This window comes from Nilaparvata lugens, chromosome 1, assembly GCF_014356525.2.
Source record: "Nilaparvata lugens isolate BPH chromosome 1, ASM1435652v1, whole genome shotgun sequence".
NCBI classification, from domain to species: Eukaryota; Metazoa; Arthropoda; class Insecta; order Hemiptera; family Delphacidae; genus Nilaparvata; species Nilaparvata lugens.
The window spans coordinates 23177013-23194457 of record NC_052504.1 but is presented as its reverse complement, the minus strand read 5'-3'; the positions used below and the strand labels follow the sequence as shown (position 1 = coordinate 23194457).

The following is a 17445-nucleotide window of genomic DNA, read 5'->3' as shown; positions in this document are numbered from 1 at the left end:
ATGGAACATAGGCTCGGGAGAAGAAGATGAAGTTTCAATTGAGTGGACAACAATAATATTTCAGTAATTGGTATCCTCAAATAAATCAGGGAATTAAATGAGAAACTGTTGAAAATTTATACCTGTTGCAGTTTGTAGTGATTGATTATGTCTTGATCAGCCGGACAGCTCTGTGTGAAGGCTTGCAATTGATACATGTGCAGCATGTATCGCCATAAGTACTTCAGTTCACTAGGTATTTCAAAATCCCTAAAGTATTTCCCTGAAACAAATAATGCAAATTAATCATAGAGTTAAGTAATAAACAGATATTCACGAAATTACAAGAATATGCTTATATTCAGGAATATTATTTGCTAGTAAACACATAATAATTTTTCAATTTTCCAAAGTTATAGTCGGCACATGACGAGAAAGTGCCTTGATTACAGGTGATGGTGAGCCCTGAGCCGACACATCAATCAAATAGGAAGCTATTACAACTGGAATGAGCAGTGATGTACACAGGGGTATTCGAAATCAAAAACAGGGAAACTAACATAAATCAAAACATAATTTAATTTGCTTTTCTTTATTTTGTATTTAATCAGGACTTCCCCTCTATAGGACGTCCTATATAGGACACTTGTGATATTCTACTCCTTGTTTTTCTAGAACATGCCTCACAATGACTTTGTTAATCCCTAGTTTAGTTCAATCGGGAGTAGGCTGTGAACAAATGAATTAAACATAATAAAATACAGGCTAACAAAATTATTACATTTTTAAATATAAATATTGCGCATACTTCATATCATTTTAATAGCACTGGCTCATCCATCTATTCACTCACTCGTCTATTAACAGAACTGGAAATCAACTGACCAAATACATTCAAATTTGGCAGGTATGCTCGGTTGGCCTTCTAGAGGCGCACTGAGAACGGATAGCGAAATTCCAAAGATAAGTTACACCCAAAATCTGCGTTTTCTCAGCTTTTTAGTGAACAAAGGAGCATGAAGTATTCAAATTCGGTACAGGAGTTCAGTTAAGGTTTTCAAATAATGAGTCAGAAGAGCTCTAAAATTATGTCAAAGATACGCTTGAAATCTGGGTATTTGCCTGGTTTCAGATTTTTCATGAAATAATAGACAGAAAATGTTCAAATTCAGTACAAAGGTTCATCTAAGGTGTACCTCCAAATGTTTCTTCGAGGGGGCTAGGAATCAACGTCGATGATATGCGTGAATTTTTCGGGGCTTTTCCAACGTTTTCTGAATTTTCTCAGCTTTCTCGATAACAAATGGACAGAAAAAGTTTGATACTCATATTTATCTGGGTTTAGATATTTTCTACTACCCACTCCCTATTCAGGCCCTTATTGCACAGAGTTTCCAATTAGCAGGAAACCTAACCAAAACTAAAACCCCCTCAACCCCACTGACACTAATAATTTATTCCATATCCAAGACACTCTTCACCACCACGCAGTGATCCTCTATGAGCAAATCTGCGTACTTTCCTGAGAATCAGTGGATTACCAACTAATAAGTGAAAAAAATAATTGATATAGACGGCTTAGCCACGAGAGAAGACTCTGAAGTTGGCTGCCCTGTGGGTTAGTTTGCAATACATGTGGATGATGATGAGTGCCACATAGCATAGAATGGCATAGCATAGCATACCTGCGACCCTGATGTGCTGCAGCCGGGGCATGAGTTCGCAGTCGAAGCAGCACATGGTGTCTCCGGTCAGGAAGCGCGTGTTCTTCCTTCCTAGGTGATCGTCGATCTTCCTCAGATGCGACATTAAACTGTTTGTACTCACATCATCCTTTTTCAACAGCATCAGCTTTAATTTCTAAAACAAAAACGTTATCATTAGTCAACATCAAGAAACTAATATTTGGCAATATATTCTACAACACAAACTTGTGTAGAATTTTCTATGTTCATTCATATAATTTTTAGAAAAATAAAATTTATTTTTAATGGAATAGGTTTGAAATATTAAGAAATCGACATATTGAAAATTGAAGTAGAGTTTAATAATCAGGTTGAAGATAATATTAGAACCTCGTGCGATTTCAACCGAAATAAAGATCCATATTGTAAAAATTGCTTCTGCTAATAAAATAGTCTCTAAAATATATTTCTAAAAATTCAGAAGAGGAATAGCCGTTTGCCTCTTTTTCTCTCAATCTTTTCAAAAATTATTTGATTATTCTTTGAAAAATGAAGGAATAAATGATTATTTTTTCATAGAGTGTAATTACGCTCAGGTTACACATCATATACCATGATGTTATCGTAAATAACATCATGATGTTATTTACTTCCTTCTACTCTCTTACCATGAACAATGTTCATATATTTTCTATAAAATCGAACTTTTTATCAGCTCTACAGTAATCGTTGCTCATGGCTTTGAATCCCAAAATTGACTAGGCTGTTCTACAAAACGTATAAGTTTGGTTTAATTATAAGTTGATAGATTTTGTATATTAATAAAAATTGATATCTATATTCAAGAAACTTCTATTTATGCGCAAGAATACATTTCAAAAAATTATCGAGCTTGAGATTAGTTCCATAGATTTTTACTTTTTTTAATAAAAAACTTGGTAAGATTATTCTAATTCCGCTTGCATATAAAAGTAGGAAGATTCGTCTTGATTGTAGTATAACCTTGGAGCAAAATGTTGAAACATTTTTGCTTTTTCATAGTGCATCAGCAGTAAGCTATGTGTACTGGAAGTGAGCACAAGAAAAAATACAATAGATAAAAAGTTATCAATGGGATGACGAAACTTACGCTGTACAAGTTCTCAATTAGTGTGGCAACCTCTTTATCTTGAACAAAGAGATTATGACCGCCAGGCACGTTCTTCATTATATGTCGTTCTATCTTTTCATTTTCCAATACTGCTAGGCCATTATCAATGAGGATCGGAGGCGGCGTTGCTTCAAAGTTAGTCCTAGATTAAGAAAAACCAAGATATTATGAGGAAAACTTGAATATCATCTACGAATTCTCTAATAATATTACAGAAACATTATCAGGCATTTGATAAAAGTTGAATATTTATTTACTATAACATGATTAATTTTAAAACAAAATAATTCAAGAGCAATAGTTTTTTTGCAGTGGACGATGTCATACATAAATTTATAGAAACATGTATTTGAAGTTGAGTCATTCAATTTGTTGGATTTTCCAATATTATGAGGTACATCACAATATTTTCCCTCATTTCATGTCTAATATGATAGAGCTAATGTGAATCATCATAATCTAGACAGAGATTCTCGCCATTCAAGTGAAACAATTTGGCGAAACGCCAAGAATAAATTTTTGTATATATCTACGATTGCATCACTGGAATACTTCCGTCTAATCTCTAACCATGTTCATATATTTTCTATAAACTTGAACTTTTTATTAACTCTACAGTAATAATCGTTGCACATGGCTTTCAATCCCAAAATTGACTAGGCTGTTCTACAAAACGAGATGAGAATCACATGACCCAATAATAAATTGTTGGGAATTATTCCATTGATTAAATGATTTTATCAACTTTTTATAGAACTACAAAGTTGATAAGCGCAGGTTAAAAAACAGATCCTCATGAAATGAGCCTTCAAGTGAACATAAAGCTTATATTTCAGATAAAAACGTGCATTTTTCATACAGTATTAAGATCATCTCACAAAATTGCCTGACTACAACTTGAATGTGAATAGACTGGTTATGACAAAATGTAATTTTTAAAATTCTAGTACAATCCAATAGATGGGAAACTGCATCATAATGAGCTGAATTGGAATTCACAAAAAATATCCACAATAAATTTTCTTTGGCATGAATTTTCGAACAACTTGACCTTAAGCCTGGTTTTCACGATTCGAAAAGATGTAGTTGTTGATGTAGGAGACCCGAAGCATGTATTGTGTGAACTGTCGAGAAACTTTTATATCTGAACCTGAAATCTATTGAAGTATGTGTCCACACGGTTCAAGTTAAATTTTTCGGAAAAATCCTGTACGGTACTAAGCTTCACTGATTTTCCACAGTACTGCTCGCCACTGATTCTTCCAGTAACCTGCCTCGAGTAACTGGAACTTCCACTACAATTATAAAACCCAGACAATCTACTCTAATGAAACATGTGTATTGAAATTACGTTGTTCCGAATTGCGTTTATTCAGTTCCAATACAGAAGTTTAAATATCACATTCCACTTACTAAAGAATCAAGTAAGCTGTGCTCAATTATTGCAATAATATTTAGATTAAAATCTTTTATTTACGATACGTCACTTGTAAAAGCAACTTCTTAAGCCTGTCACTATAGTGAGGTCCATGTTTTAATGACAGAGGAGAATGATAGGAGAACAGCGTTGCCGATTCTCTGCCTTGTCACTGCCTTCTATAGATGATAGCTGATACCGGTATATCTGATGTAATATGAACTGTTCATTATTGTTCTAAATAATCAATTATATTTTATTCGTTCAGAAAATATAATTTTTAATGATTGAATAATACATTTTTATAATTGAGATTAGATATTTTGTTGATTAATTATATTTCTACATTGTTAAAAAACGATATGAAAACGTTGCAGAGCTAGAAAAGTATAGCGCTATTTGCTTTGTTAATACTAATGTTAATCAAATACTTTCATTATAACATGGACTTCACTACAGCTTCACTCCAGTTAGAAAACTATGATCGAAATATTAATAGAGTAATGTTTTTATAACTGTATAAGATTAATGTAGATAACTGTAAAAGATTACCAATTAATATGAAAGTACATTGTAAATGGAGAATCTTTAAAGCAGAAAATGATTAAAATTAGGTTCGTACCTAAAATCTGGCGGTGGCTTCTGCATGTCGACTGTGGTGACTTTCAGACTGATTGTCTTGAGTTCGGCCAGCAGATAAAGGTCCATGAAGTACTCCTGACAGAATAGGCATGCGCCTTTCCTCCGACCATCTATTGTCGATGCCTGCAAAAAAGAATCCACCATTAATACATTAGTACAATATTGATGAAATACAAATAAACTTTAAAACCATAAAAACAATCTTAAAATTTTAAAATGCATGCAATGAATTACTAATCACTCCCTATATTATAAGATACTAGCTTACCCGGCGAACTTCGTACCGCCAAAAAGTCAATGTATCTCATGTCACACTTGACTTTATTTGGTGAATCATGAAATTTATTTATTTACAATCAATATTTTCATTTACATCTCAAAACGGACTTCCTATGTGCCTAAACTACCTACCTACCTTCCTAAACTACCGTTTTAATACCTGTAAACAATTTCATCACAGAGTGATGTGTTTAATACAGCTGGTAAGTTTAGATGCTAAATCATATTATCATCACAACATGATCTTGAATCATGACGATCTTCCCGTTCTACGTTAGCCGCTCGGCCGACAATTTCGAAAACATAGGTCTGTAAAATGGATTATTATATAATTATTATTAGCCACCCTATCAAAATTTCTGGTCAGAAACCATCCCCAATATTCACACAACATATTCCCAAAGTTTCATGCCGTTCTGTCAAGTAGTTTTCGAGTCTATAGGAAACAAACAAACAGACATTCATTTTTATATACAGATTAGACTTACAAATACTTTTACTTTACTAATAAAAATACCTTTGGTATCAATACTTTTTGTCATGATACTTGACTTGGGACTTTCAAATGAAGAAGAAACTAAATGGGCATAACAAATTATACATAGCATATTATCTCCAACGTTTGGAAAACTTAATGAACATGGTGTTAAATCTCATTTCTGGGACTAAATATGTCACATGGACATGGTATTATTCCATCAATAAAAAATGTATCCACATCCTCATATTATTTGAAAAATAATATCAAATCTTATAGATTGGAGTAGAAAATGTTTGTTGCAATTTTTAGAGGAAAAAAGAATAAGGAATTGTACTTGTCTTAGCTATCGCTAGAAGAAACAGTTTTCAACGTTCATAAAAAACAATTTTTGATGAACTATAAGTTGTGAGGAACGCATAATAAATGTAAACAAAAGTGTCACACCGACCAAGGCAGTGTGCGGCAACTCAGGCCTATTTACAATGGTGAATGTCCTCCAAATAATTCGTTGATCACCGCTGTAATTTGACAAACGGCCTTCCTGTAATCATCAGCTACCTTTAATAAAATGACAAATGGCAATCATGTAAAATAAGTACTGACAGACTGTAATCAATCTGGAATTTCCGCCTCAGAATAATTATTGAATTAAAATATGTTCAAATTAAATAATGGTTAAATTCTCATCCAATTATTCTTGAAGGTACAGTATTGAAAAATAATTTTCATATAGTTTCTGAGTTTCAACACGTACCTAACATGAAAATTGATTTTGCAACAATATTATTCACATACACTTGGGATAAATTCAATTCATTTCGTTACTAATGAATGATTACAGCAATACAGTAATACAACTCGTTTAAAACAGTCCGATTATCACTAGCGGATTCTCAAATTTTCAATTTGTACTTGAAGTTGAAAATCTCAAGTCACTGCCATAAGAAAGGTTCAGAAATGGAAGATTTTACATTTTGATGTAATGCGTCCTTCCATAATACTAGTATGGGAAGTTTGACTATTCTTCAAAACCAAACAATATATATTATTTCTTTATTTATTTACAAAAAATACATTCAGGTATGGGAACAACAGGCATTATAGCCCAAAACTGTTCCTGATTCAACATCACAAAGTTCTTCATAATTATCAAGAAAAAAAGTTAATGAAACATTGAAAATGATTAAAAATAAGAAAGAAACCAATAGGAAATATTAAGAATATGAATAAAAATAAGTACTAATTTAACAAATAAGACAGAATATGATTTAAGAATATGAGAGTACAATAAAACAGAATTTCGTTCCACTCCAAAGAAACACAGTTAAGAGAAAAAAAATACCAATGAGAAAAAATCATAATATGTTATACTATATATGTTGTAACAATTAAAAACTACCATCAAGAGACAGGCCAAACAACTGATGCGTCACCGACCACATAGGTACCAACCCTACTTCGACACACGCGCACAATCGAATCAACCGATCCACCAAATATTTTGAACAACTCTTTTGTTAACCTAGCCTAGCTGGTATTTTTATGAATAAATGAGCTCGACATAATCATCGCAAGGAATAATTGAGGCTAACACCCTCTCTTCATAGATATTTAGAATAAATTAGTGACTGAAAAGTCACTGATTCCTAGCCAATAGTTCCTAATTTATTGATAACATCATTTCAGAGGAATTCGGGAGAATGCTACCATATAACGTAAATTCGGATTCAGGATTATAAGAAGTAAAGTAATCCAATCAGTAGCTCTGATGATAATTGAACCAGTGTTATTAATACAATGAACTTAGACAGGAACAATACCACCGGAATGTGCCTTGGCTCCAGTTATATTATTATTACTGCAGCATCAGAGCTGGACCTGAGGCTTCAAATGCCACATGAAATAATCAAAAGATGATCTTTAATTTTGGCGCGCCAACATAGGTGAAAGTTGTTCTGCAGCTCCAAGTCCCGCAAGTCTCCACCAAGAGCACAGCACAGAAAGAGAAAGGACTTGGAATATTTCAATTCGGCAAGGGCTTAACTCCTGATATTATGAAACCACCTGAGCTAAAAATAGCCAGGATACAAGACAACATTATTATTTCCCATTGACAACCATGTGGTTGGTACACAGAGGACCGGACCTAGCGTCAAGCATGCACACAGTTTGTACTAGGCTACAATAAATCAAGAGCCATTAGGCTAACTAAACATAACATAAAGTTGTCTCGATAATTCTTAATTAATTTCAGTGAAGTACAGGAACAATGAATATTACTTTCGTTAAATTGAACTCTCATTGAGGCCTCTTGAATTTTAAAATACCGACTATTTACAAGAATTAGGTCGTAAGGTGCATTAACAGGTCAAATTATACATTCAAAAAAGGTGGAACCATCCCACGGAGGAATTTCAATCAACAAAAAGTTACCGTATACGAATATTCATTCATTCATTTAATTTTCAAGAATTGAAAATATAAAATTAAAAAGTATGATGAGAGTCTACCCATATCTACCTAACTGTCATCATCGTCTGACTTCTACAGTATAGGCATGACTGACTGTTACGGTCTTCGAAATAGACCTTTTAAAATTAAAAATTATCTTCTTATATATTCTCAATAATTCGAAGACCACGTTTTTCTTGGTCTCCCAACATCTCTCTTTCCCGCTGGCCTGTTAATGGAGAGCTATCTGAGGAATTCTACCGGTTTCAATTATTACTTTTGAACATGTTTTTGGAAATGACTTTTTTTGAAGTGTATATTGAAATTAAAAGTTTCGAACACACTATAACCTCCAAGTAATTGGTTCCCCAAACATTGTCGAATATCGGGATATACAGCGAGATGGTCTCTTCACAAATGAAAGCAATATAGGAATATTCATACGATAATGTATGAATGCGAACCATGTAAGGAAATCAAGTGTCTAAAGAGTTTTAGATTTTAGAATGAAAAAATCTGATAACTACAAAAACACAAGTTTACTACATGTAATTTGTCCCTGGATAACGGAATTATGTATATTTCAGAGAATAATTGAGAGCCACATATTTGTATTTGAAGCAGGCGGCGGCGTCAGTTGACATAGGTGACAGAAGTTGGGATGAGAATGGTGTCCTGGTTGGGGGAAAACATCAATTAGACAGCAATTACTGGACGCTTTCGACAGTGATCGGTTTCGGTCAGGATGCGATGCGATGCGACCGAGAAAGTGTTACAATAGATGCTGCTGCTGCTGCTGCTGCTTTGTTGACAGACTGAGGAGGCCGCTGCAGCCCACGGTTCGTCGGTCATTGCGTTTCCACGCATTAATCCATCATCAACACCTTATTCTCTACTATTTACTGGCCTGCTTGGCGACAAATACGGACCTACTAACACCTGGCAAAAACCCATTGTTCTCAATCCAGTTTCAGCAAATAAATTAATATTGCTGAGTGTATGAAGTGTACTTGTTTAAAATACGGAAATTTCAATAAAAATTTATTAAGAATAGGGATCTTAATTAATTCAAATCTATTAGGAATATTATTATGTAGCCTACCAAACGTGACTGGAATATAGAAAAATTTCCTCCCTTTGATAATTCATAAATTTGGAAAGTAATGTTGCATTTCCGTTTTTCCATTCATTAGCGGCAGGCAAATGGATGAATTTATAAGAAAAATTCCAAATATGATGAGTAATAATTTAACAAAGGGATTATTTTAAAGGGATTAGAAATGATCCTTTTTCAGAGGGGTTAGTAAATCAGAAATTATTTTAATCTTAACGATTATTCAACTTTGACGCTGATAACCATGCCTACGGACAATTTCATCTCATGTGAATATAAGTTTTGCAATATCTTACTAAGTACTCGCAATCCTTTTAAACTTTGCGATGAGGATTATTGTTGACTGAGATCAGTTTTCTAAAAAGAATGAATAAAACCAAATAGTCAAACGGACTAGCAAGTGTGGATTAATATATCAAAACTCAAAGAATTTAACAAATATAATAAGATAGTAGCAGTGGACGACAATATTTTTTCAGAATGATATATTTTTTAATTTCTTAGAATTTCCAGATTAGATGGGTTAAACTCTCATTTGCGTACAATTTTTAAACATAAATATGTTGTATTCAATTGTTCAAAAAAGCTATTTTTAAGCCTAATTTTTAATTAAATAAGTTTCATAACATATAATGAATCATGAGCAACTTTGAAAAAATGTGTTTTATTTCAATTTATATTTGGTAGTACAGTAATATGATAGATTCTATCTTCTATGTATTATAAATTAATGACAAACTACACCCAAGGAGAAGATAAACATTAGATTTTCAATGAAACACCTTTTGAATGAAGAATTTTTTAGAATACTTTTCTTCAAACTTTAGCAGCTTTGTCCTTGAGTAAAAGCTCTATATTCACCTTCAATCGCTGTTGTACGTCGCAAATAGACAACGTTATCTTTTCTTTCGCAATATAATTCAGTAGAACTGGCGGTTCAATACGTTTTCATGACGTTCCAAGTAATCTTTCCATACAAGGAAAGGTGAGTAATCTGAATGCCTACCTAAATGATCATTAAGAAAAATCAAAGAAAAAATTTAAATGGTTTATTTCCGTACATAATTTTTTTATAAATAATAACTTGACTGATTTTCTATTGTATTCTAATGACATCAGGTAAGTATAACTCTGAAAACTAAAAAAAAAACAACAAATTAGTAGCATATAATGTTTTATAAAATCAAAATTTGAAGAGAAAAATACGTTTTTATCCAAATGATATTCAGAAGCACAAATAGAAAAAAATGTAATCTAGCATAAAATTCAACTTTGACCAACATTTATTTATAAATAAATAACAAACACATGATGAAATACCGTAAATCACTCAACACATAATTGATTCATACATTGTTAAAAATGATTCATTATTTAAGAAATTTTTACAAACAATATTGGATAAGTTAACTGTGCATGGATGATACTATCATGGAGTTGGCACTCCTAGAGAACTGACAAAGAATTTGAAGATTTCTACAATATTCTACAGTAACATAGAAATTAATATTCATCACAGGATTTTGTCTTGAACTTTCGCCAATATCATTAGAATAGCAATGCATCTGATATTCCAATCACGGTGAGAAGATCCATATTTTTTTGTAATAGCCAAAACCTAACCAAGTTTGTTTCTATATAGTAACTTGAAGTTACGAGTGAAGAATAGTTAAAGAAGCAAACTATTCAATAAAAAACCTCAAATTATGTTAATAGTGAAAGCATTGAGATTGATTTACATCTAAAAAATTCTGGTTGAATTTTTTTAAAAAGCAATCAAGGGAAATTTTATATTACTGGTGCAACGCTGACATCTATAAGACTCTTGTTTAGCAAGCAATTATGACATCTATTCTGGTAAAATAGAGGGTAAAACGTGCACGTTCCAAGTACGAGTTAAACTTTTAAATTATATTCCAATATCAAACTATTTTTTAAATCTATTGTGTTCAAATGAAACAAAATGGAAAAACGCAACAATAGGTGTAGTTTTCCAAGAATATTCAGTAATTGCTCCAAATACCCAATACTTGTATGGAAATAATCACTATTGTAAGATAAATAGAAAAGCAGAAGACTAAAAATGGATTTTGTAACTTTTTATGTATTCCTCATCATATTTGCAAAGCAAAACGTTTTGAGAGAATAAAATTTATAAATGGAAAATGATTTCAATTATATTTTTGGTCATAGAATTTCGAGCTGTGTACAGACTTACGCGCCACGATTACAAGCCGAACTCTTGAGTTGAGAACAGAACGAGTGAGTCGCAGTATAGATTTCGATTTCGATCGATGCCACTAAATAGATGTCAATGATAAAAAATAGATAGATATATGAATGGGAATGAAAACAAAATCAAAACAAAGGTAATGGAAACAAACATTGATGAGATAAAAAACATTAGTTTATAGTTTGAGTAAAATAAGTTGAGACTTGGCCCTCCATCCCAAGAAATCACAGGGTTGCCAAATCGTGTAAAATTGCAACTTTCTCAAATTTCCAATTCAACGTCAGAATCGGATGTAGAATATCATCCCCGGATATCGGGGATGATATTCTAGTAGTGCTAGAAAAGTTTCAGGGTTGAAGGATCAAAAGGAAATTGAACTTTTATGATAAAATTGGAAACATCGCGAAAATTTCTTTTTCTTTTGAATATCACTTCTCTCAGAAACATGGGGCGTCGTAATGCGTAAAAATTTTAGATCAAATTAACGGGGAGAATGTGTCCTTTCTATTGGTGTCTGGATAATTTTTATCAGCCCTATAGTTATTTTTAATAAATGTTTATGTTCGTCAGACTAAATATACATAAAATCTGTGCTACTACGAAAGTCTGTACTCAGTTTAACATCATACCAATTTCATAAGAATCTAATTACAAAGAAATAAATAAAATCAGAAATAGAATGATAGATATACGCTTCTTAGACAATACTTAAAAGACAATTGGAAGAGTGAAAAGTGTTATGAAGAAGCAAACTGTTTCAATATTGTAAAATCTTCAGTTTACAAGCATGATTAATTAAACTTGAACTATAAGTTGGAATAGGCGAACTCTTTTTCAACTTTATGAGTCGTAACGATGTTTTTGCAACCACATACAACATACAATGGATACTTCATTATACTTCACAATGTATACTTCATTCATTTTCATAGGAAAAGTTCTCTTATGCGGAGCGGAGCGTTTCATTTCCAAAGTGAAGGACCGTTACAAATTAATATGATTAAATCTCTAATAACGTTAGAAACCAGTCTCTAAAATTATTAGAATATTATTACAGGAAAATGAATCAGTATTTCATTTCGGTTACAATGGATCAAACGAAGGCATTATGAAGACATTGATAAAGAGTACGGTAGATGGTTCCAAGGCAACAGACTTATATATTGTTTTCATAACTAGATTATGACGAACTAGATATTTTGATGAATTCCTAGAAATTATAACTAAAAAAAAAACATTGAGCATGAATGGAGCATTAAGCTTGTAAATATGAAAAACTATTTTCCCAAAGTCTGCCAGTAAGATTCAATCGATATAATTCACCATCAGACTATCAGAGATATTTTCTGAGTCATAATTGGGTCAGACCTCAATTACTAAGAATTTGAACGCTTGGGATGGATGGCGCATAAAAATTTCCTCGAAATTATTTGATTAATGGTAAATTACTATTAGTGAATTTTACATTTTTCATGAAATACTTTCTAGGTAAAGTATACAAGTATTCTCTATCACCACGAGCTTCCGAGGTGGATGATATTAAGAACAGGAAAAACGCTTTTTATAATAGTTTTCCCGGAAAACACCTTTTGATGGTACATTACTCAAATGAGCATCTAGCACGAAAAAAAAACATATATTGTGCAGAGCGGTGGAAGGATGGGAGCTCTTCGGTTCCAGGCTAGGTACTATTTTTTATATACTAACACTCTGCCAAAATCAGCTTTGCCCTAATTTTTTGCGCGAACCCCTGTTTTTTGTATTCATTGACTGGGCTATGTACTGTTCTGTATCATGCTACATCCGCTATGCCATTAATCGTGTGGGTGTGGGTCCTGCCAGAATTTGGAGAGGCTGTTTAAGCTCCAAAAAAGGCTGCAAGAGCAATTAGAGGTATTTAGCCTATAGAGTACTGTAGAAACCAATTTAAAGAGCTAGGCATACTAACCGTTCCCTCTTAGTCTTATATCTATGAGGTGATTATGCAAGTTGAAAGGAAGACTATGGCTAGAAATGATACTCATAGATACAATACAAGAAATAAAGGAGACTATGCTTTAATGTATCACAGAACAGCTATTTTTGAAAAAAGTCAACATATATGGTCCTTAGATTTATTAGAAGTCTTCCTACTCATTTGAAGAATTGTGAAGATGTCGATGTTTTTGAGAAGGAGTTGAAAAACTTTTTGATGTTTGGAGTACTCTATACTATACCATGGAGGAGTTTGTGTGTAGAGAGGATTCCTTTGTGTGATTTTCTTATTTCTTCTTTTTCTTGTGTTACCGTATGTGTTATACATTTTGACAATTCTTATACTCTGATCTGAGTCTCTGGGAATCTTTGAAAAACAAAAAACAAACTGACATGTCAACGGTATCCTTTTCTCTATAGTCCAGGCAAATGGTCGTTTTTCAGGAAACAGCCCCGAAAGAATTTTTCTCGACGGTTCTATATGTATTTTGTGGCGCCGAATTCGAATCCGAAATTTACTGACACGCCAGAGGGCGGCTTCACCCCCAAAACCCCCAAAATTTTGGAAATTTTTTCGAATTTCTCATTCAATCTCGAAAACCTTGAGTTTCTCAAGAAAAATCATTCTCGACAAAATTGAAGAAAATAGAATTTCCAATAAATTGTGTGGTCGCGCAGAACTCTACCGTTTTTTGTTCCGGAGCTACGAATTTTCAGAAAAGGGGGATTTTTAAGGGTTTTTCAAAATAATGCAAACTCATCACTTTCACCCAATACAACTTGGATATTTCACTAGTAATGATGAAAAACCACACATCACGTGAGAGAGCAATTAATTCTGAACAGGACTACTTAGGAATTTTCAAATTTAGTAGAGGGGGAGGGGCGGACACCAAAAAATAAAAAACAAATCATTCAGTAAAAATACCAATTTTTCATTATAATACCTTTTCAAGGCCTTCCCAACAGAAAAAAAACATATTTCGGCTGAAATCATTAGAAGAAAGTTATTTTCTATGAGAATCACCCGTTAGATACACTTAATTCCATTATTTCCGGGTGGGGGGCACCCATAAGGATACGTCAAGGATCAAAACTTTAAACACTTACCCTATAACTTTTGACAGAATGGTCAGATCTTGTTCTACAGCTCATTCTTCTCAGCTCGTCAAGGCGGTTCAAAATCATGTATCATATTCTAAATTTGATGGAAAAATAAAAAATTCCACTTTAGTGTATTTAAGCCCATATTTAAATACACAGAAAAATGCCCAATTTCTATATTCAAAACTATGTATCTCGGTAACCCAGAATGATAAAAAATGTTACTTGGTCTTGATTTGAAGAACAGAATCTCCTCTTTCATGCGAGGTAAATGAATTTTGTGAAAATATAATCGTGAAGTAAGATACGTTTGTTTCAAAAAATCAAGAAATTTGTGATATTTTCCTCATTTTCACAGTCTCGACAGTTTTTCGATAATAAACAGTCATGCAAGATGGGGTTAAGGCAACGTAGCTTATAGAGCATGTAATTCTCTTCCATTTGAAACTAATCGCAAGTTTCTATGATGTATCTTACTCGTTTTAGAGACTCTTGAATAACAGTGAAATCGTAGAAAAAATGAGAAAATGAAAATAATTATTTTTTCAATCGGTTGTAACTTTTGAACGGTATTAGAATCAGAAAAACGATTCATAGGAGCGAAAAGAGGACGAAATTCTCTACAACCTTGACTACTTTTTGGATTTTTTATCTTAAGTATTTCACAAGATACGCAACTTTTAATATGTGAGACTGTGAAAATGATTAACGTATCACTAATTTTTCGCATATTCGAAGTGGCGTATCTTGTGGGATACTTTAGATAAAAAATCCAAAAAGTAGTCAAGGTTGTAGAGAATTTCCTCCTATTTTCGCTCCTATGAATCGTTTTTTCTGATTCTAATACCGTTCAAAAGTTACAACCGATTGAAAAAATAATTATTTTCATTTTCTCATTTTTTCTACGATTTCACTGTTATTCGAAAGAGTCTCTAAAACGAGTAAGATACATCATAGAAACTTGCGATTAGTCTCAAATTAGCTCCGGAACAAAAAACGGTAGTCCTGCGCGACCACTCAATTTATTGGAAATTCTATTTTCTTCAATTTTGTCTAGAATGATTTTTCTTGAGAAACTCAAGGTTTTCGAGATTGAATGGGAAATTCGAAAAAATGTCAAAAATGTTGGGGGTTTTTGGGGGTTTTGGGGGTGAAGCCGCCCTCTGGCGTGTCAGCAAATTTTGGATTCGAATTCAGCGCCTCAAAGTACATATTATAGAACCGTCGAGAAAAATTCTTTCGGGGCTGTTTCCTGAAAAACGACCATTTGACTGGACTACTATGATATAATCAAAACTTGCTTTTCCTTTTGAAATTATCTGAATAGCCTACGGAATTCCTGACGATAAAGAGCAATGAGAATGAGTAAGAAGACACTGCTCCACCCACTCATCATTGATTCACCCCACGCAATGACTCACACTGTCCCCTTGTCAACCCGTATCAAGTCAGCCATGTGGTCTGCAAATGTCAAGTATTTACAATTACTTCTACATTTGCTTGTAGTGCTGAGTATCAAACACATGTATTGAACATTTAAGAAAGAACTTTCGACCAACTGAGAGCAATTCTGAGAAATAGAATAATACGATTTTAATGTCAATGAATAAGTACTATGAAAGCACATTGAACATGGAATGGTTTGAAGAGATATACTAGGACTCAATAGGTATGATATGAGCATAAAGTTAGGAAATATTATTATTATTATCTATAAAATATTATTATTAAAATCATTTTGATTATCTCTGATAATGATGTTTCAAACTGGTTTCTTTTGCAAACAATTGCCAGAGAATGGAATAACTCTGGAAGGATTATCTTCATTTTATTGGTCGAATAATTTTTGATATTATAGGAACCAGAGTAGTCTGCTTTTTACTTTTATACAGAATATTTTCAAGGTGAGAAGACATTCAAAGCATTTTAATAATGACAGGGCAACGTTTCAACGCAATGACAAAATACTTAGCCTACTTTTACAACTAGAAAAACAGCTGAATAGCCATCATTAGGATGTTAAATTAGCAGGCTTTTCTCTGACTGATGAAAGAAGCTGGAGCTGCACCATTTCATCATGGAATGTCATCTAGCAAGTGAAACTTTCAAGCTCAAAGTGAACTTTCATTGCTAAGAACTAAGTAGGTTGAGCAAGAGAGTTCGTTAATACTGCATTATAAACGCCGGAAAATAAGTAATGAAGTATACATTGACATATTCCAAATGCTTTTCCTCTAAAGGCAAGGTTGAAACGAGTTCAACAATGAAATTGCCAGGCTAACGGGTTGTGAATGTTCATGATAGTTTAGCAATACAACATTATTAGAACTGCATGTAAAAAGCATTATTACATACAGTACTTCAATAAAACCAATAAATATTGTCAAAGTCCATTTAAGTCCAGTTAAGGCTGTGCAAAGGCTAAAAAAACTTTCTACTGGGGATATTTTTCAAAGTTTTTCGATTTGTATACTATCAAGCTATCAAGAAGGAACAATTTTCTCAGGAAAATATTTTTTCTTATAATTACTTTTTGAGAAATGGGGGCATAAATTTTAAATTTTAGGGACAGATCATTTCAAATTCTCAAATTCTAAAAGTTATTTTTGGTCAGTTTTAGTAAATTGAATAATTTTCTCAATAAATTATATTTACAGGAAATTATTGTTTTATTCAATCAAAAGACCATGAAGAATTTATCCTTAGAACTCTTACCGAACTTGAAAAATGATCTGTCCCAAAAATTTTAACTTTATTTATTTATTAATAGTAATTACATTACATCAATGTTTTGGGAATAGTCCCATTTGATAGGTAACTTTCCAGTACTAATACTAACTAATACTGATACATACAATCAAAAAAATAAAATATTCATTCAGGAAGAGTGTCAAGTATCATCACTGTGGTCTACTCAGATGCTTCATGCCCTCATA

General features: G+C 32.8%; 1 protein-coding gene across 2 annotated transcripts in view; it reads right to left on the bottom strand.

Annotated features, from left to right (window-relative positions):
• The window catches only part of LOC111062490 (chloride intracellular channel exc-4), a 42248-nt gene that overhangs the window by 4300 nt on the left and 20503 nt on the right, over positions 1-17445 (bottom strand). For both annotated transcript variants that reach the window (XM_039422780.1, XM_039422786.1), the window contains 4 exons: positions 4854-4996; positions 2794-2956; positions 1665-1839; positions 123-262 (listed from right to left, as the gene is read on the bottom strand). In XM_039422780.1, coding sequence (XP_039278714.1) covers positions 123-262; positions 1665-1839; positions 2794-2956; positions 4854-4996 — 621 coding nt within the window. The remainder of the gene's footprint in view (positions 1-122; positions 263-1664; positions 1840-2793; positions 2957-4853; positions 4997-17445) is intronic.